This window comes from Urocitellus parryii, chromosome 2 (assembly GCF_045843805.1).
Source record: "Urocitellus parryii isolate mUroPar1 chromosome 2, mUroPar1.hap1, whole genome shotgun sequence".
Classification (NCBI taxonomy): domain Eukaryota; kingdom Metazoa; phylum Chordata; class Mammalia; order Rodentia; family Sciuridae; genus Urocitellus; species Urocitellus parryii.
Genome location: NC_135532.1, coordinates 84755317 through 84773842, shown reverse-complemented (window position 1 = coordinate 84773842; position 18526 = coordinate 84755317). Strand labels below are relative to the sequence as shown.

Here is an 18526-nt window from a genome sequence, read left to right as displayed (position 1 = left end):
TGATAAATCACTTGACCATATTTTTGCACTTTTTGGCTTTTAGGAGAGTCTTTTCCATTTAACATTTAAAAAGTACTTGCACTTGATAAAGTACTGCATGCTCTAAAACTCATATTTAAAATGATTTTTTTGCCAATTTTGGTTATATCACATGGTTCACTCACAGGATTAACATTCATTAATTCTGTTGTATTTTTCTCTGCTTATCTACCCAGTAGGTGAGGAGACTATCTGCCAGGTGCCATGCTAAGTTTTTGGAACTATAAAAATAAGTAAAATAATTTGTTTATCTTTAAGGAGCTTGGGTTCTAGGTGGAAAAGACCTATAAATTAAAAAGAAATCACTCTAAGTACTTGCTCAATGGCTGTCTTTTTCCGTTGAAAAAAGGGGCAAAGACCTTGTTCCAGGAGGATATTTTTGTCTGATTTACTGCTGTTTTCACCAGCACTAATATATAGTAAGACTTGGTATTTGTTAAATAAATGTCAATGCTTTAAAAGATATATTTACAGGGTTGGGGGTGTAGCTCAGTGGCAGAGCTCTTGTCTAGCATGAATGGTGGCCTGCGTTTTCTCCTATAGAGAGAAGAAAGAGAGACAGAGAGAGTGTGGAGTAGGGAGAGGGAGAGAGGCATGGAGATGGGGTGGGGAGCTCACAAAAGGAACATAAGCTTTTGTGTGGCTAATGCGCTAGAGTGAGGTGAAGGGAACACTTCTGGCATATCAGGAAAATTTCTTTAAAGATGAGGTTTGAGCTGAGTTCTGGGAGATGGAGGAAATTAGTTAGATAAAAGGTAGGGGGTTGTTCAATAGTTCCTATGTCTTATTGAGGAACTTCAAGTAGCTGGGGAGTGCCAAGATATCATTGGTAGGAGTATACAGCAGAGAAATCTTGAAGAGTCTCGTAGGTTGCTTTACCTATACATTTTTTTGTTGTTATCTACATCAATATGCTGATTAAAAGAAAACAAGAAGGAGAAGAAGAAGGAGAAGAAGAAGGAGGAGGGAGAAGGAGGAGAGGGAGGAGGAGAGGGAGGGGGAGGAGGAGGAGGAGGAGGAGGAGGAGGAGGAGGAGGAGGAGGAGGAGGAGGAGGAGAAGAAGAAGAAGAAGAAGAAGAAGAAGAAGAAGAAGAAGAAGAAGAAGAAGAAGAAGAAGAAGAAGAAGAAGAAGAAGAAAAACTTGTCCATTTACCCCTATTACAATGATAGCTCCCTAATATTAGGAATTGCTTCTTGTTATCCAGGGATCCAGAATAATGATGGGGACATTGTAGTTCCCCAAAAGCTAAAGCAATAATGAACCGAATGAAAGAATGACGAATAACAGCAGTGTGAGCACAGTCAAGTGATTAAGTAATTGGATAGTGGGGGTGTCAGGAATGGGCCCTATACTAGCCTGGGCAGAGACCTAGTCAGGGTCTTAACTAATGGTAAATTTGGCAAGTGTCACATCTTGGAGGCGGGGCGGCAGTGGAGACAGAAGAATGTAGGAAGTTTCAAAACAAAGTCCAAATACAAACACTTTAGAATTTATTAGGACTTGTAATTTCCAGGTCCTAGAGAGCAATCAGGGAAAGGTCCAGGATGGTTATAGTACATTACCCCCGGACAGTAATGAAATAGGAACAGATGGTTGGTTGCAACTTTCTTGCCAAGCTCAGCAAATGAGTGACATCAGAGCCCAAAGGAAGGGCTGTTACTTCCCAAATGTGAAAAGAAGGTTGTGTATTTGCGCTACTGCCGCTGCCACGAGCGCAGAGCAGCCGGGTATTCGGACTCGGAAAGACGTCCCGTGACAACGGCGTTAAAGGCGGAACGCAGTACGTAGGCACGTTGGCTCCCGCCGGACACAGTTTCTAGACGCACGGGCGAGCTGCGTGCGGCCCGGCAGCTGAGCTGCTCCCTTCCGCTGAGTGAGCAGCCTGGTGGTGGGAGACTGTGAGAAGACTTGAAACCGACCGTTCTTCATATTTTCCCCTTCGGCTGGACGACCCCGAGCTGCAGGACGTACTTCCGGCGTCTCTCAGTGGACGATTAGAGAGCACAAAGGCCTCTGGAGGCGCGGCGGCAGTCCCTCCCGCTCCCAGCCACGGCCTCTGACTCTCGAGAAGACAGCCACCTACTGCAAATTTTTCTCTGGGCCGGAGACCGGCCGCCCAGTTCGTAGAAAGGTGGGCTTGGGGGAATACTCAGGATTACACCACTACTTCCTGGAGACGCCGCGGAAAGCAGGCCATTCTTGGGGCCACCCACCTATTCCCCGATTGGTTAATGGCCCGTCAATGAACTTCTCTAGCTGGTGATTGGTTCAGATGCACCGTCTGTCACCTGCTTCCCTGTGGGAATCTAGGTCGCTAAGGGAAGCGTTACTGGAGGCTTGGTTGAGAAGAGGTTGGTTGGGCCCCGGAGCCCAGTTTGTTTATTCTGGTGGAGACTGTCCCCTGGCGCGAGCTTCCATCGCAACGGCCAGGAAAAGAACCAGTAGCGGGACTGAGGGTGGGGGTGGGAAGAAAGTGAAGGTTTAGAAGTAAACTGCAGTCACTTCACCCTGGCTGTCTCTGAATGGGAACGTGATAGGAAGGAAGGCCTTTGAGAGAGGAGGAGACTAATCCCAGGAACAGTGACAGTGTAGGAATCTAGGCCTAAATTTTATTGTGGGGCAAAAAGGGCCTTGAGAGAGATTTTTTTATGACCTAATTGTATGGGGATCCAGTTTTCTAGATGATTGTATAACAAAATCCACTGGAGAATTTGCTTTAGCTTTGCGCAGAGTTGGGAGATAACTACCAGGTGTTCCTGGCCTTCAGAGGGACAACTTACTGAATAATTCAACTCTCTTTTTATTGCTTCAGATGGGCAGCTCTCAAAAAAGACACAAACAGCTGAAGGATGGATACCATTGCATATATTAAAAGCATGTTGAAAGAAAAATAAGGTATTCACTTTAATTGTGGTTAATTGTACCAGAATATTATCTTTGAGGAGAAGCTCTTAGGTTTTGAATAATAATAGTGTGGCTTAATTTTATGTTAGGTTTCAACTTTTTAAATTGCTTATTACAAAATTCATCTTATTGCCATACCTACCATTCTCTCTTTGCTGTTATGATCCTGTTAATTCTGGAACTGGAAAATTCTGAGATTTTAGTGGTTAATTAGTATTTGACTGTATAGTGCTAACATTTTTCATTTAGATGATGATGTAATAACCATTACATCTATAAAAAAAGTCTTGAATTTGTAATTTAATATACAGATACATGTGAAATCAGATGGTTGTTAACTCTTACAGCAGTTTAGACTTGTAGGCTAACTTAAAGCAACTTGCTTATTAATAAATACCTGCTACATTTTGAGAGGTCGAATTGCAACAGTTGTTTCCCTGGCAGCCTAGCCATTTAAGCTTAAGCCTGTATTGGGTCAGGTGCTGCATTACATACTCCTTAGTGACCTAGCAGTAATTGTAATTTTCATGCACAGAACACTCAGATTGGCTCTTAATGATATACCTAGGCCCTACCTTGGAAAATTCTAATCAAGGATTTGGGATGAAATCTGGGCATCTGGATTTTTAAAAATTTCTTCAAGTGAGTCTGATAACTTTTATATAACTGATTTACTAAATTGATATGCTTAAGAAATCATGAAATATTTATGAGACAGTTTTCTCCCTTAATTTCCTTATAGTTTAAAAGTAAGGTTCTTAGGAATGACATTAAATGTAATCCAAAATAGCATTTTTTTAGGCAAAGCCTGGAAGTTTAATTGGCACTCAAAAATCCCAAGGACTAACCATTACAGGCTGAGGGATGAGACTGGATATGGGGAAACAGAGGCTCTGTTGCACTCTTCACAGTCCTCAGAGCTATGCATGGTATATTATTTCCTGTTTGGTTTTAAAGTCTTTCTGTTAGTTTTGAAAGGGAGATCAACTCCAAGTCTGTTCAGTAGATACATTAGGCTAAATTATTTTTACCTCAACAAATGTCAGTGACGATGGTGAGAGTAATATTACATTTATGAATCTTACTTTGGAAGGAACACTTTGTTCGAAATAAATGTAAGCTATACCCCTCCCAAATGCCTTTGCTTATTAAGAACATGCATAGTTCAAACCTAAAATTTGTGTGTTAACACGAATTTTACTCAGATATTTAGAACATAAATGGGGCTTTTAGACCAACTTTTTAGAGAATTAAAGAGATAAAAAAATTCATTACTTTTGTATTCAGATATGAAAAATGAGAAATATGTGCTGAACTCAAATTCTGTCTGACTAAACAATGGCTTTAGTTTAGTGGTAGGTTCAGTTGTGTACTATCTTATAAAAATTGTTTTTCATTTTTTATGTAAGTTCTTTCTGCAAGGTTTGGCAAATGAAGTATTTGAGTAGGGGGTAAAATTTAAAAATAAAAAAATTATAAGTTTAAAATGCAAGGCTATATGTAGTCTATAACTAACACCTTGAATTTTGTATATATTATTTGAACAGGAAGCCAGGACTCTCAGGATGAATCAGTCTAGATCCAGATCAGGTGATGGTGGTGAAGAAACCTCATCTCAAGACCATAATCATCGTGAAAATGAGAGAAGATGGCAGCAAGAGCGTCTCCATAGAGAAGAAGCCTATTATCAATTTATTAATGAACTCAATGATGAAGATTATCGACTAATGAGAGATCATAATCTTTTAGGCACCCCTGGTAAGGAATGGGTAAAAGAGGAGACACCATTTTCATCATTGGAAAGAGGAATTTCAAACTAAGAAGAGGGTTTTTTTTTTCCTCCTCTATACTTTCTTCTCCCAAAACATTATGTACTGTTTTATTTATTTTTTTGTTAGTTTTAAGAACTTTTTAATATAACAAAGTAGAAAATCAGTGGCTTCTGTATTTTTAAGTAGGTGAGATTATTGGATATATTGGACATATTATACAAATGCAAAATTTAAACATATGTAGTCCTATTTATTTTAAGTAATATTTATGCAAGTAAAATATTTAAAATCCAATTTGAACTCATTTGGGGTGTTATAATTTATGTATTCAGCTAGATTGATAACCCCCCAAAAGTCCATACATTTTTTACAAATGAACTAACTGAAATTTATATATTTATATGTTGTATGTTTATTGTTGATAGCCCATATAATGAAGTATTGGGGTAACATTCAAGTAAACAGACTTGAAGTTTTTTTCTAGAGAACCTCTCCTTTCTTAATTTCTTTTTAACTCTGGAAAAAAATGTACTTAATTATAGCTTATAGGTTCTTATATATATCAATTGAGTACTAACTATTCAAATTAAATCTTAGTTTAAAAAATTTAATAAAATAGTAATAAATGAGACACAGCCAAATTGGTATATATTTGTGTCAGTTGAAAATTTTAACTGTTTTCAATTTATAGAACATTGTCTTTAGAGGTTGCTAAAAATTGATCTTAACCTGCATGAGTTTTCATAAAAACTGATAATTTAAAATTTTTAAAAAGCAAATTTTCATTGTTTCAGGAGAAATAACATCAGAAGAACTACAACAACGGTTAGATGGAGTGAAGGAACAACTAGCATCACAGCCTGATTTGAGAAATGGGACAAATAACAGAGGTACTGTGGAGTTCTTTGCATAAATAACAGGCCTGATTGGAGTAGTTGCCAAAATGAAAATACTGTATCCTGGATAATATGTTTATTTTTAATATTTTTCAGTTTTAATGTGATACTCATTCAGGTAATATTTATGTATTACATGCAGAGAAGACTGGTTAGGCAGTATGGGACAGAAGATTAATAAAAAATGTTTTACACAGATTGCCTTCAGGCAATTTATATATATGAAATAATATACAATTAATTACTAGCACAGTTCTTTTTAATATTAGAACATACACACTACCTTTTCTATGGTGATGTAACTAAGCTTAGCTTCTAAAAACTAGTGTACAGAATAATACAGAAATTCTGAGAGTTAGGAAACCTTTTTTCATTTCATTTGTTGGTTTGTTTTGTTTTATTGAGTAAACACTAAGCCACAATATAAAAACTTCTTATAAAAAAAAAAGTTCTGATAGAAAGAAAAAAAACTAATACAAGCATATAGAATTAAAAGCACACCCTGATTTCTTACTTCCCTCCCCAGAGGTATTCATTGTTAGTAATTTCACATATGCCAAAATCATTGTTTTAGTTATAGTTAGTAAAAAAACCCCACAAATTCAAAAACCTTAAAATGCAATGAATGGCTTAATAGATCGTAGTTTCTTTTTTATGCTAATAGCCCAAGGAATGAAGATAAACTTTGCTCCACAAATCTTTCTGTGACCCACACAGCTAGCTGAGTTGTTCAATAATTCTGCTATCCAGTGCAGTAACAACTAGTTACATGTGACTATTTAAGTTTAAATTAATTAAAATCAAATGAAATTTAAAATAAAGTTCCTCAGTCATATTTTTGTACTCTGTAGTCCCATAGAAACCAGCTACTGGTTTCTGTATTGGACAGCAGAAATACAGAATGTTTCCATTATTGCAGAAAGATGTATCCTGCTAATCCAAGATGTCATTTGTATGATCATGCTAAGTCACAACCACAGCTAAGTTTCTCTGGCACTTAAGTGCCAGACTGTCATATGCCCATTCACAATGTATTTACAATAAGAGGAGTAGGATAGAGTTAGTAGATAATTAGCGACCTCTTCCACACATGTTGTCATTAACACATTCTAGTTAATCAGAGAAGGAGGTAACATTTAGAATGATTAATGTTTGCTTGCCTTTACTTACATCCTTTTCCAGACCGAAATGAAAATTTTATATTAACCCATTTTCTCCTTTGTATTTAATATGTAAGCAGTACTACATTGATAGAAATTTTAATATTGTTTTATTCAAAACTATACTCATTCAATGTAAAATACTTCATCATCTTTAGAATATGCCCAAGATTGCCACTTATTTTATTGTCCCAACAGTTTATTAATACCTCTAGCTTCAACATTTAAAAAATGTTTATGAAAGAGACTGAAGTAATGAAATAAACCTAAGAAATCTCATTTAATAGCTACTTTTTAGTAGAACAAACTTTAAAGTTGAAATCTATAAAGGTAATGTGTGCCAGAATACTTTTCATTGAGTTTTATGCTTTATATAATTTACTGGTAACAAATGGAAAAGTAAGTGTGGCACAATGACTATATTATTGTCAAAGAAGCTTATCTGGGACACAATGATTTCTAAATTGATTTATTCAATAATATTAATTAGGAGTTTGGTACCACATACTATTGTGGAGGCTGAGGATTTAACAGTAACTAAAATAAGTAAAAAATCTTCATCTTCATGAAACTTACATTCTAAATGAATAGAGAATGCATTTTATTTTATTATTTTTTATATTTATTTTTTAGTTTTAAGTGGACACAATATCTTTATTTTACATTTATGTGGTGCTGAGGATCGAACCCAGTGCCTCATGCATGCTAGGTGAGCGCTCTACCACTGAGCCACAACCCCAGCCCGAGAATGCATTTTATTATGTATAACAGCTGACATTTATTGAGTGCTTCTTGTATGCCAGGTATTATACTAATAATTTTATATACATTGTCTTATTTTATCCTAATGATAACCTCATGAGATTGATACTATTATTAGTTCTAATTTATAGATAAGAATACATCCATAGAGAACTTCAGTAATTTGCTACAGTCTTCCAGTTTCACACAAAGACAACTAATGTGGTTCTAATATTATGTTTGGAAAGCTAGATTTCTTCTTGAATGTATGTTTTTTGACACTCCTGAGATATAAAATTCCTAAGGCTACAAAAATACTTAGTTGCAAAAATGTTGATTTAGTTGGCTTTAAAAGAAAGATTTCACAGATAACAGGATGAGTTTTACATAAAGTTTGCCAATGTATTTTATTAATATTAGTACATGAAGTAAAAAAGTTTAAATGTACACTTTTGGTATTGGGTATATTTCTCATTTGAATATTTTGCCACAAACAGAAAGCAGGTATGGGAATTTCTCCAACTTTGAATAAATAGTATTTGAAGTTTTGTAATTACATAAATAGTAATACTATTTTGAAAAATATTTTTAGTTGTAGATGTACACAATACCTTTATTTTATTTGTTTTTATGTGGTACTGAGGATAGAACCCAGTGCCTCACATGTGTGAGGCAAGTGCTCTACCACTGAGCCACAACCCCACCCCCAGTATTACTATTTTTATAATATGCTTATAGTATATACTTTTAGGAAGTTCAGAGTTTTTGTTTTTTGGCCATTTTTCTTTCATTAAAACACACAGATGTTCTTCAGTACAAACTAATTTTCTTATAAGTTTTTAAAAAAGATCTAAGGACAGATTTTAGGAGTTGGATCTGAAGTTGATTTGATTTGCTTTCCAGACTCAGAAGTCCCTCGAGAAAGTTCAAATGAAGATTCTCTGCTAGAATGGTTGAACACCTTTCGTCGCACAGGAAATGCAACTCGAAGTGGACAAAATGGGAACCAAACTTGGAGAGCTGTGAGTCGAACAAACCCAAACAGTGGAGAGTTTCGGTTTAGTCTGGAAATCCACATAAATCATGAGAATAGAGGATTTGAAATTAATGGAGAAGATTATTCAGGCATTCCACTTTCAGATATTAGCAGGGATCATACTAGCAATAGGCAAGAAAGATCAACTAGTCCTGTGGCTAGGCGAACAAGAAGCCAAACCTCCATGGATTTCAGTGGTAATAGTTCCACCATTACAAGGACAAGGCTTGGTTCAAGGGGGCAGAATTTAGTTGAAGGATCACTTTCAACACTGGGAAGGTTAAGGAATAGAATTGGGCGGGCAGTTGGCATTCCTAGAACTAGTGCTTCTCGTGCTAATTTTAGTAATCACACAAACCAATCAGGTGGTAGTGAACTCAGGCAAAGGGAGGGGCAGAGATTTGGAGCAGCACATATTTGGGAAAATGGAGCTAGAACTAATGTCACAGTGAGAAATACAAACCAAAGATTAGAGCCAATAAGATTACGGTCTGCTTTCAGCAGTCGAAGCCGTTCACCAATTCAGAGACAGAGTGGCACTGCTTATCATAATTCCCAAAGGGAAAGTAGACCTTTGCAGCAAACAATTAGAAGGTCTGTGAGGAGGAGAGGTATAACTCGGGTCTTTGTAGAGCAAGATAGAGAACGCAGAGGTACTGTAAGTGCCCCATTCTCTAATTCAAGACTTGTGTCAAGAATAACAGTAGAAGAAGGAGAAGAATCCAGCAGATCCTCAACTGCTGTACGACGACATCCAACAATCACACTGGATCTTCAAGTGAGGAGAATTCGTCCTGGAGAAAATAGAGATCGGGATAGCATTGCAAATAGAACCCGCTCTAGAGTAGGGCTAGCAGAAAATACAGTCACTGTTGAAAGCAATAGTGGGGGCTTTCGCCGAACTATTTCTCGTTTAGAGCGGTCAGGTATTCGAACCTATGTTAGTACCATAACAGTTCCTCTTCGGAGGATTTCTGAGAATGAGCTTGTTGAGCCATCCTCAGTGGCTCTTCGGTCTATTTTAAGGCAGATCATGACTGGGTTTGGAGAATTGAGTTCTTTAATGGAGGCTGAGTCTGAGTCAGAGATTCAGAGAAATGGTCAGCATTTACCAGAAATGCATTCAGAACTGAGTAACTTAGGTACAGTTAATGAAAACAGCCAGCTCAGTGAAGGTTCCTCTCAAGACAGGGAAGCCCAAGAAGACAGCACTGAAATGCAAGCTGAAAATGAGACCACCCAGCCTCAGACTCAAAACAGTGACAGTAGAGGAGGCAGGCAGTTGCGAAATTCAAACAATTTAGTTGAAACTGGAACACTACCTATTCTTCGCCTTGCTCATTTCTTTTTACTAAACGAAGGTGATGATGATGATCGAATACGTGGTTTAACCAAAGAGCAGATAGACAATCTTTCCACCCGGAACTATGAGCATAATGGTATTGATAGTGAACTAGGTAAAATCTGTAGTGTTTGTATCAGTGACTATGTAACTGGAAACAAGCTCAGGCAATTACCTTGCATGCATGAATTTCACATTCATTGTATTGACCGATGGCTCTCAGAGAATTGCACTTGTCCAATCTGTCGGCAGCCTGTTTTAGGATCCAGCATAGCAAATAATGGGTGAAATGATGGGATCTATTCAAATATTGTATTTTAATAGAGATGACTATTGAAGCATTCTTTTGTTGAGTTATTTGTGATGAGCTAACCAGGATGGAAAATAACAGATTATAGTTTGAACTATTTTTTGTGTGCTTTTTTAACTTGTTAAAAAGAGGAAATTTATATGAAATTTAAAATGCAAATGTTAAATTATCCAAAAGTCCAGAATAGTTAATATTGCTAGAACCAAATAACCTTTAAAATGTTTTTATTTTGGTAATTTTGTCATGCTAAGCACTTTTGTATCTGCACAATTCAGTAAGTTGAAAATCAGTCTTATTGTTAATACTACAGCAGACTTTTCTTGGATTTTCAAGTTTCATAGGCTTAGTGCTAAGTCAAGACATTGGTGTCTAAGCCTTTGAAAGAATGTTTGGCTGAATGTTTGCTAAATATAAATATTTAAGTTACTTGAAATGATAATTTAATACACAGTATACCTTGTGTGTGTATATATATAGATAGATAATTTTAAGATTAAAATGTCCAGTCTAAAAACTACAAGTTTGATTCTTATTTAAGCTTTTGGACTAATACTACATATGGCACAATGTTTACTATTGACAAGATCATCTCTGAGAAGATTAAGATATAATTCTGAAGTAAAGATAATTTACTGAAGCGTCTCTGACAATCTGACTTACTAGATAGCAAGCAATATGTAATACTGAACAAGTATTTTTTATTCAGGAATGGGACATGGAAAATTTAGGTCATATAGATTATTTAACTTGAGTTCAGCCTTTTTGTGACTTTTTTGGAAGTGCAAATAATTCTTTGGATTAAGTATAAGGTATACAAGATGCATGGTTTTTTCAAATTTAGATTTTAAAAAAGTCTATTATAAAGAGTCAAATGCATAGATAAAATGTTAAGTTCACTTGGAGGTCAAAAAACTCCAAAGAAAACAAGAAGAAACCTTAAGAGAATGTAGAATTTCTATAAACACAAAGTATGCATTGAAGATCTATTTCTACCAATAAATATTAAAACAAAGACTGAATGTGAATTATTTTTTTCCTATGCTCTACTGTAGCTTATTCACCCTCCAAATATTTATTTCTTACTGGGTGCCAAGCAGGTATTGTGGATTCTTCAGGTGCTAGATGGACAGAAGTCCCTATCTTCATGGAAAAGATGTATTTGCTCTTAGAAGTCAAAGATCAATTGATAACATAAATTACTGTTCTTACTTTCATGTTTGCTTATGAACAATGTGTTAGATGGTTATACTTGTCCCTTGATGATTGTAGTGGCAAATGATGAGATCATTTTCATGTTTCAGAAGGAATTGCTCTATTACAGCAAATAGAACACAATGGAATGGAGAGAAATGAGAAGCAAAGAAACCAATAAAAGAACTATTGCAATAAGACATCATTATCATTTTTATTACCAGTTGTTGTCATCATTATCAGTTACCTAACAGGGTGATGACAGTGGAAACTGAAAGAAAAGAGAAGGGTATGAAAATGTTCTTGGAAAAAGGCATTTGATCCCTACTGTAGTATGAAGAGATAATCATATTCACAGAGGAAGAGAGAACCACCTGAATGGAGGAGAAGGCAATGATATAAATCAGTTGCAAAGTATGCCAGTTTAAGAGGTGTGGTGGTGTATACTTGTGGTGCCAGCTACTTGGGAGGTTGACAGGAGTGTGGTTTAAGCATATGAGTTGAAGACCAGCCTGGGCAACACAGTGAGACCCTGTCCCCCAAAAAAACCCTGTCTCTTTTTTTTTTAAGTAAAATATGTAAATAATTCATACACTCATAAATTTCAGTGTACCTAATATGATGGAAGCCTAAATCCAGCATTTATTGTTCTATGGAGTATTCCTTGGACAATGAAAAAAAGTAGGGATAAAGGAAAAAAACACATTTATTCTTTGTTTGACATAGTCTTTTGCAAGAAATGATACAGTAGAACGGGGAATGTAGCTCAGTGGTAAAGCATGCGCGAAGTCTTGGTTTTGATCCTTAGCTCTATAAGGAAGGGGGGGCGGTCGGAGAGGAAGATATAATAGTGCTGTCAGCATGATAAGATGTCTCAAACAGGCACTTGAAACAACTAGGAAGTGTACTATATGGAAAAATTACCTTAAAGCATCAGTAAATTGGTATTCCAGTTGAGAAAAAGAAGGGTTCTCTTTAATACATTCATTCGTTTCCCAATAAACCAAGGCTGGTAAATACAAAGGCCCATTCATCTATTCGTAGTTTCTATTTAGCAATGATTGTATTCTTTGTGATTCTAATATAGAAGTGAACAAATGGTTTGAAATGCATCATTTGAATATATTATGTTCCATGTCAGGTCCATAGAACTTGTTCTTTATAGTGTGTCTGTCTTGCAAACTCCTATTTTGAGATTACCAGCTTCTCAGCTGCTCTCCCAAGGAAGTACATCCTTTTACCCTATTTTCTTGTTTTCCAGATTTTTCTATTTTCAGCTAGCATTGTTAGGACCTAGCATAAATTCATAACCTCCCAAGATATCCTTGAAGTGTTATTGCCACTTAGTATAGTAACTAGCACACTTAAAGAGAAACAGTTACCACACAATCATTTACCTGAAAAGCTAGTGCTTTTCCCACTACATGACATTCTGGAGAAGCAGAAATGCCTCGGGAAATTTTCAGTCTCATTTACTTCTTCCTAAAGATTCCTTTCTAATTTTATAACTTTGTTATATCGTATCTCTGTAATTACTCTGATTTCCACAAGCAAATAATCCTGTCTTATTCATAAAAGAAGAGAGAAATATTACTTCTGAAAGGTATAAAACAGAATCTGGATCATAAAGATGTATCCAGAAAGGAGATGGAATGGGGCATGTAAAGATGCTGTGTTAAGGACCAGAGTTAATGAGTCTGAGACTTTTTTTAATGCATATTACTCCAGCATAAAACTTTTAATGTCGCATTTCTCCATTTGAATAATCTCTGGCCAGGGGAGTAGAAAACTGTAGAAACAGCCCTTTGCATGAAGGAGGTAATAGGTATTCCTTTGCAATGGCAGCAGGCTCATTTGAGATCTTTCCCTTATCTTATATAGCATTGGTGAGCATCTGTTAGAAAATAATTTCCTAGTCCGGTGTTGTGGCACACACCTGTAATCCCAGGATCTGGGAAGGCTGAAGCAGGAGGATTGCAAGTTTGAGATCAGCCTCAGCAATTCAGTGACATCTTGTCTGAAACAAACAAAAAGGCCTATGGATAGGGGCTGGGGATGTGGCTCAAGCAGTAGTGCGCTCGCCTGTCATGCCTGCGGCCCGGGTTCGATCCTCAGCACCACATACAAACAAAGATGTTGTGTTCGCCGAAAACTAAAAAAAAAATAAATATTAAAAATTCTTTCTCTCTCTCTCTCAAAAAAAAAAAAAAAAAAAAAAAGGCCTGTGGATGTAATTCAGTGGTAGGGCACTCCTTGGATTCAAGTCCTGGTGCCAAAAAAAAAAAGAAAAATTTTTTCCTAGGAAGCCAGATCATTGAGAACATCATTCTGTGTTTCAAAGGACATGGTGAAGAATATCAATGGTGATTTTTCCACAGTCTCTTGAGACAGATTGTGAGTTCTCAGTATGCATGTTAGTCCCTGAGTATATTTGCCCTTTTGATAATTGTGGGTTCATAATTATTTTTAAGCAAGTTTTGCTTTGAGTATTAAATATATGAAAATTGAATTGGCCCCAATTTTTTTTTTGTAGTATTATCCCATTTCCTTTGGAAAATCATTTGAAGATAGAGTAACCTCTTGGCTGCCCGATATGTTATACACTGCTCCTTCTCATACATTTAAATGTAAAATGCTCTGTTTAATTCTAATCCAACTGTCTTTTGTATAATTTCAAACATGTTTGCATTTTCCCAGCAAGAAACAATGCAAAATCTGTGTTGTGAAGTGGCATGATTTAGCCATTCTTGAGTCCAGATTTTTTGGGTGGCATCTATTCTTCTATTAGCTTGGATTTGGTTCAGGTTTAATTATGATTCCTCACCATCCTGCAAATTATGGTATAAAAACGTTTCTATCTACCTGAACTAGTGATGTGAAATAAGAATCAAACCAAAAAAAAGAGAAGTGCGATCACTGATTACTGGTATTGAATGAATATTATATGTTGCTGAGCAAGTTTAGCAAGATGAATAATAGAAATAGTGAGTCTCATAAGCATTCTCTCTTTGACAAACTTATCTGCATGTAGAGTAAATTACTTGGCCAGCCAACCTGTCTGGCTTAGTACCTGAGTTAGAGCTACCTTCAGAAAGACACTAAGGGAAGGTTTCCCTATTGATGCTGGTGGTAGCAACAGTGGGCAGTCTTTCAAGGGGATGCTAGTGAATGATTTCATCTTATAGTGTTGATGTTAGTGCTTGCTGTAGGATCTGCCATACTGTTGAACAATCAATCATAAGTCCTTTGTACAGCATACAATATTGGTTCTCCAGAAATTTTATTTGGGGTCTTATATCCAACACCAGAAATTCTGTACTGTTTTTAATTTGGTAAAATGGTCCTCACAACATCTTTGTTGCAACTGCTGTTGTGTTTTTTTTTTTTAAGGGAATATCTTTCTACCATACTAACTCTTAACTAAGTAGATTTTGCTTCTGTCGTAGTTAGGAGCATTTTTTTACTCTTCCCTTGACTGTCACCTTTGTTCTTTGACTGGATTTCAGAACAGTGCACTTTGCAATAGGAATTAGGAATCTTCACTTTTGTCTATAGGGTCAGGCAAAATGATATTTTTACTCTTAGCAAATTGGAATCAGGTTATCTGGCCGGCCTACTGCAACCATGCAACTTGGCAAAGGTTCAATTACATTTTTATTCCCAGCACCGAGTTGTAGGTGTTCCTGCTGTTAGTATGAGATTGATTAGTTTTTTATGGATTTTACCAAAACTAATTGATTAGAATCAAAATCTCCATTTTGTGAGTCTCTAAGACTTACCCCCAGGTTGGATGATTTATTAGAACTCAGGAATCCAAGTGTCATTGTACTTACAGCTGGGATTTATTACAGGGAAAGGATATAAGCATAAGCAGCAAAGGGGAATGGTTCATGAAAATAAGTCTGGAGGAAGCCTGGCAAATTCCTAGAGTCCCATCCCAACAAAGTCAAGTTTGACATACTTAATTCCTCTAGCACAAATTGTGACAATATAGAAGAAGTATTCTCAACTAGAAAAGCTCATTGCAGACTTGGTGCCCAAGGCTTTTTATTGGGGGCTAGGCACAAAGGTACCCTCTGCTTAGCAAGTACCAAAATTCCAGACTCCCTGAAAGCAGGTGGTCAGCATAAACCATATTGTTTGCATTGTTTACAGTGGACCTACTTAAAAGTTGGGGAATGGTGGAAACACTCCCCCAAAGTTCCTATGTGCCAGCCAAGGACCAACCTAGCAAGCAGGCCTTTCAAAGCGTAGGGTAAAGCTTGCTATGTAAATTTTTTTTTCGCTACACATATCTCTCTTCCTAGCTCAGAGCATTCTCCTAAATTCTAGGACCATATTGTGATTGCTTTGATTAATGTCTAGGCTATCCCTGTAGAAGCTCGGATTTAATATATGCAGAATTGAAATAACTATCTTTCTCCAAACTATTTCTCACCTTTTTTTTCCCTCTCAGCCAATACCTTTACTATTCACCAGTTCACAGCAGAAAGGTCTTAACTACATTGCCCCCAACCTATGTGGAGGTCAGGTAGGATTGGCTAGGTTCCAGGGGCCAGGATAAGCAACAGGAGTTCTTCATATTCATGACTAAGTACAGAGTCAAAGGTCAAATACAAAATTGTGACCAAACACTGATAAGCCTTAAAAGAGGAAAAATGAATTTAAATAGGATATCAGGACAGGAGGGATTAAAGGTGAGATCAAAAGGTCTGGAAGAATTGGTCTAATCTGATGAATATGAGAATGATCTGGAGAAATATTGCAGACAGTAGCTGCTTCCCATATCTGAGTTGGATGATTTGTTGTATATTGGATGGGTAGTCGAGTACTAGAACCCAGGCTTCTGCCTCCTTCCTCCTTATCTCATTGATCACCTGTGTCCTTTGGAATTGTTATCATTTTTGTTAACACTGTCTGATTTAAGGCTGTCATCATTATATAAATTCTTGCCATTGTCTCTCTTTTTTTAAAATTAAAAAAAAAATTTTTAGCTAGACCTTTATTTTATTTATTTTTATGTGGTGCTGAGAATCAAACCCAGTGCCTCACATATGCTAGGCAAGTGCTCTACCACTGAGTCACAGCCCCAGCCCGCCTTTGTCTCTTAAGCACCTACATCCTCTTTCCAGTGGCTCCAGTGTAATCTCTCTGTAAGACAGATTTGGACATGTCACTCCACAGATATCTCTATCAATTCCTCATTGTTCTTAGAATAGCAGACAAGATTCTTCATATTTTGGCTTCTGCCTACCTTTTCCAAACTCATTTTTACCAATTAGGGTCCCTCATGGGACCTCTTACCTTAACATTCATAAGTTTAAGATTTTGTCCATGCCTTCTCTTCCTAAAATGATCTTTCCCCTCTATTCTGGTAATAATCCTTTTCTCAAGTATCACTTCTGCAAATCCTCATCTCCAGGGTCAACTTATCTATTGGGCATAGTAGGTGCAATACCCAGAGCCTATAATACATAGAGGGTCCATGAAATGTTTTAATTTCTTTTAAAACTAGTTACATATCTAAAGAGAATATAATACAGCTTGGATTCTATTTATCTGAATATAGGCACAGTTGTAATATATAATTTTTAATATTTTTTAAGGGGAAAAGGACTCAAAAGTATTGAGGGTCATGAAAATCACACTGTGGCCCCCCAATGTCCCCATATGAATTTTGTCTTACTTTGACTTCTACAAGAAACTGTGAATTCTTTGAAGTTATCCTCAGAACAATTCTATGTACATTACTAGGTCACAAAATATACTTTTAATGAGCAAATGCATAGGAGTTTCAGTGTATATGTAGACTCTGCTTATAGCTAGCTTATACATTAGAACTTTGTAAGATTTTTTTTTTTGTAAGAATGTGTTTTTAAGGCCCTTATTACAGTGACTTGAAACACTAAAATAAACTAGGAACATCCAACCTGTTATAATAGAAATAATACCATGCCTGTGGTTTGAGGTAATAGAGGAAAATCTCCCAGACCAGCCCACAAAAATTTGTATAACCCACAAGGTTATGTAAACACTATTCAAGTTCAGCAAAAGCAAAAAAATCTAATAGTCCTGCAAATTAACAAATAGAATGATGTGAAATTTAAGAAATATATCTCTTTTTTTTTGTTTTTGTTTTATATTGGGGATTGAACCCAAGGGTGCTTTACAGCTGAGCTACATCCCCAGTCTTTTTTCTGTTTTGAGACCGGGTTTCCATAAGTTACAAGGGCCTTGCTAAGTTGCTGAGGTTGGCCTTGAACTTCTGATCCTCCCATCTCAATTTCCTGAGTCACTGGGATTACAGGCATGTGCCAATGCACCTGGCCTGAAGAAATAATTTAAGAGTTTATCTTGAATGAGACTGCTTGAGACTGTGAAGCTTGCTTTTTCCAATTTCAAATTTGCCTGTCTTTATCCTCCTACTAAACACATTGTGTCTACCTGCCACCATGGGTATACCAAGGTTGAAATCTCTGACTCGGGCCTCTCTGCCTGGCAAACAGTGGTTGTGTGTGATCTGTCTTGTCTCTCATTGATTCCATCTAATCTCTTTGCTAAGTCTCCAGCCAGTGGGGGAGGAACCTTCCTACTCTGTGCTAAACGACCTACAGCCAGGCTAACCGACCTACAGCCAGGCTAACCGTGTGTGGGGAGAAAGCAAGATTGGGAAAGGGGCCTGGTGACTGCCAGGGCCTTGTTAACCCATTACAGAATAATAGTGGATGTGTCTCACCATTAACAGTGTTCTGACTTTTGTTTGGCAAAGAAAGAGGATTTAGATTTAATTTTAAAGAGTGTTCATCCTGTGAGTGATAGCAAAATTGTTTGTGTGCTGGTATTAGCAAACACCTTACTCAACATGACATCACCATGGAGCTCTTTATTTTTTTATTTATTTATTTTTTTTTAAAGAGAGAGAGAGAGATAGAGGAGAGAGAAAGAGAGAAATTTTAATATTTTTTTTTTAAATTTTTTCGGCGGACACAACATCTTTGTTGGTATGTGGTGCTGAGGATCGAACCCGGGCCGCACGCATGCCAGGAGAGCGCGCTACCGCTTGAGCCACATCCCCAGCCCACCATGGAGCTCTTTAAACAGTTTGTTCACTTCACTATCTTGACCAAATATACT

The 18526-nt window shown here is 36.8% G+C and overlaps 1 protein-coding gene across 3 annotated transcripts; it reads left to right on the top strand.

Moving 5' to 3' along the window:
• The first annotated feature begins 1563 nt into the window (after positions 1–1563).
• Rnf6 (ring finger protein 6) lies at positions 1564–10413 on the top strand. Of its 3 annotated transcripts, XM_026412638.2 has the most exons (6): positions 1564–2171; positions 2853–2935; positions 4492–4702; positions 5511–5606; positions 8417–8535; positions 9234–9454. In XM_026412638.2, the coding sequence occupies exons 3-6, from the start codon at positions 4510–4512 to the stop codon at positions 9354–9356; spliced, it is 531 nt and encodes a 176-aa protein (XP_026268423.1). In that variant the 5' UTR covers positions 1564–2171; positions 2853–2935; positions 4492–4509; the 3' UTR covers positions 9357–9454. The 3 variants fall into 3 exon arrangements, with proteins under 3 accessions (XP_026268423.1, XP_026268421.2, XP_026268422.2); XM_026412636.2 differs by having other exon boundaries at positions 1565–2171; positions 8417–10413; XM_026412637.2 differs by lacking the exon at positions 1564–2171 and adding an exon at positions 2186–2391 and having other exon boundaries at positions 8417–10413.
• Positions 10414–18526: the final 8113 nt, after the last annotated feature.

Coding starts and splice junctions, on each gene's coding strand:
- Rnf6 (XM_026412636.2), top strand. CDS start 4,510: ATGAATCAGTCTAGATCCAGATCAGGTGATGGTGGTGAAGAAACCTCA. Junction 4,703..5,510: donor TAATCTTTTAGGCACCCCTG/GTAAGGAATGGG, acceptor TCATTGTTTCAG/GAGAAATAACATCAGAAGAA. Junction 5,607..8,416: donor AAATGGGACAAATAACAGAG/GTACTGTGGAGT, acceptor TTTGCTTTCCAG/ACTCAGAAGTCCCTCGAGAA.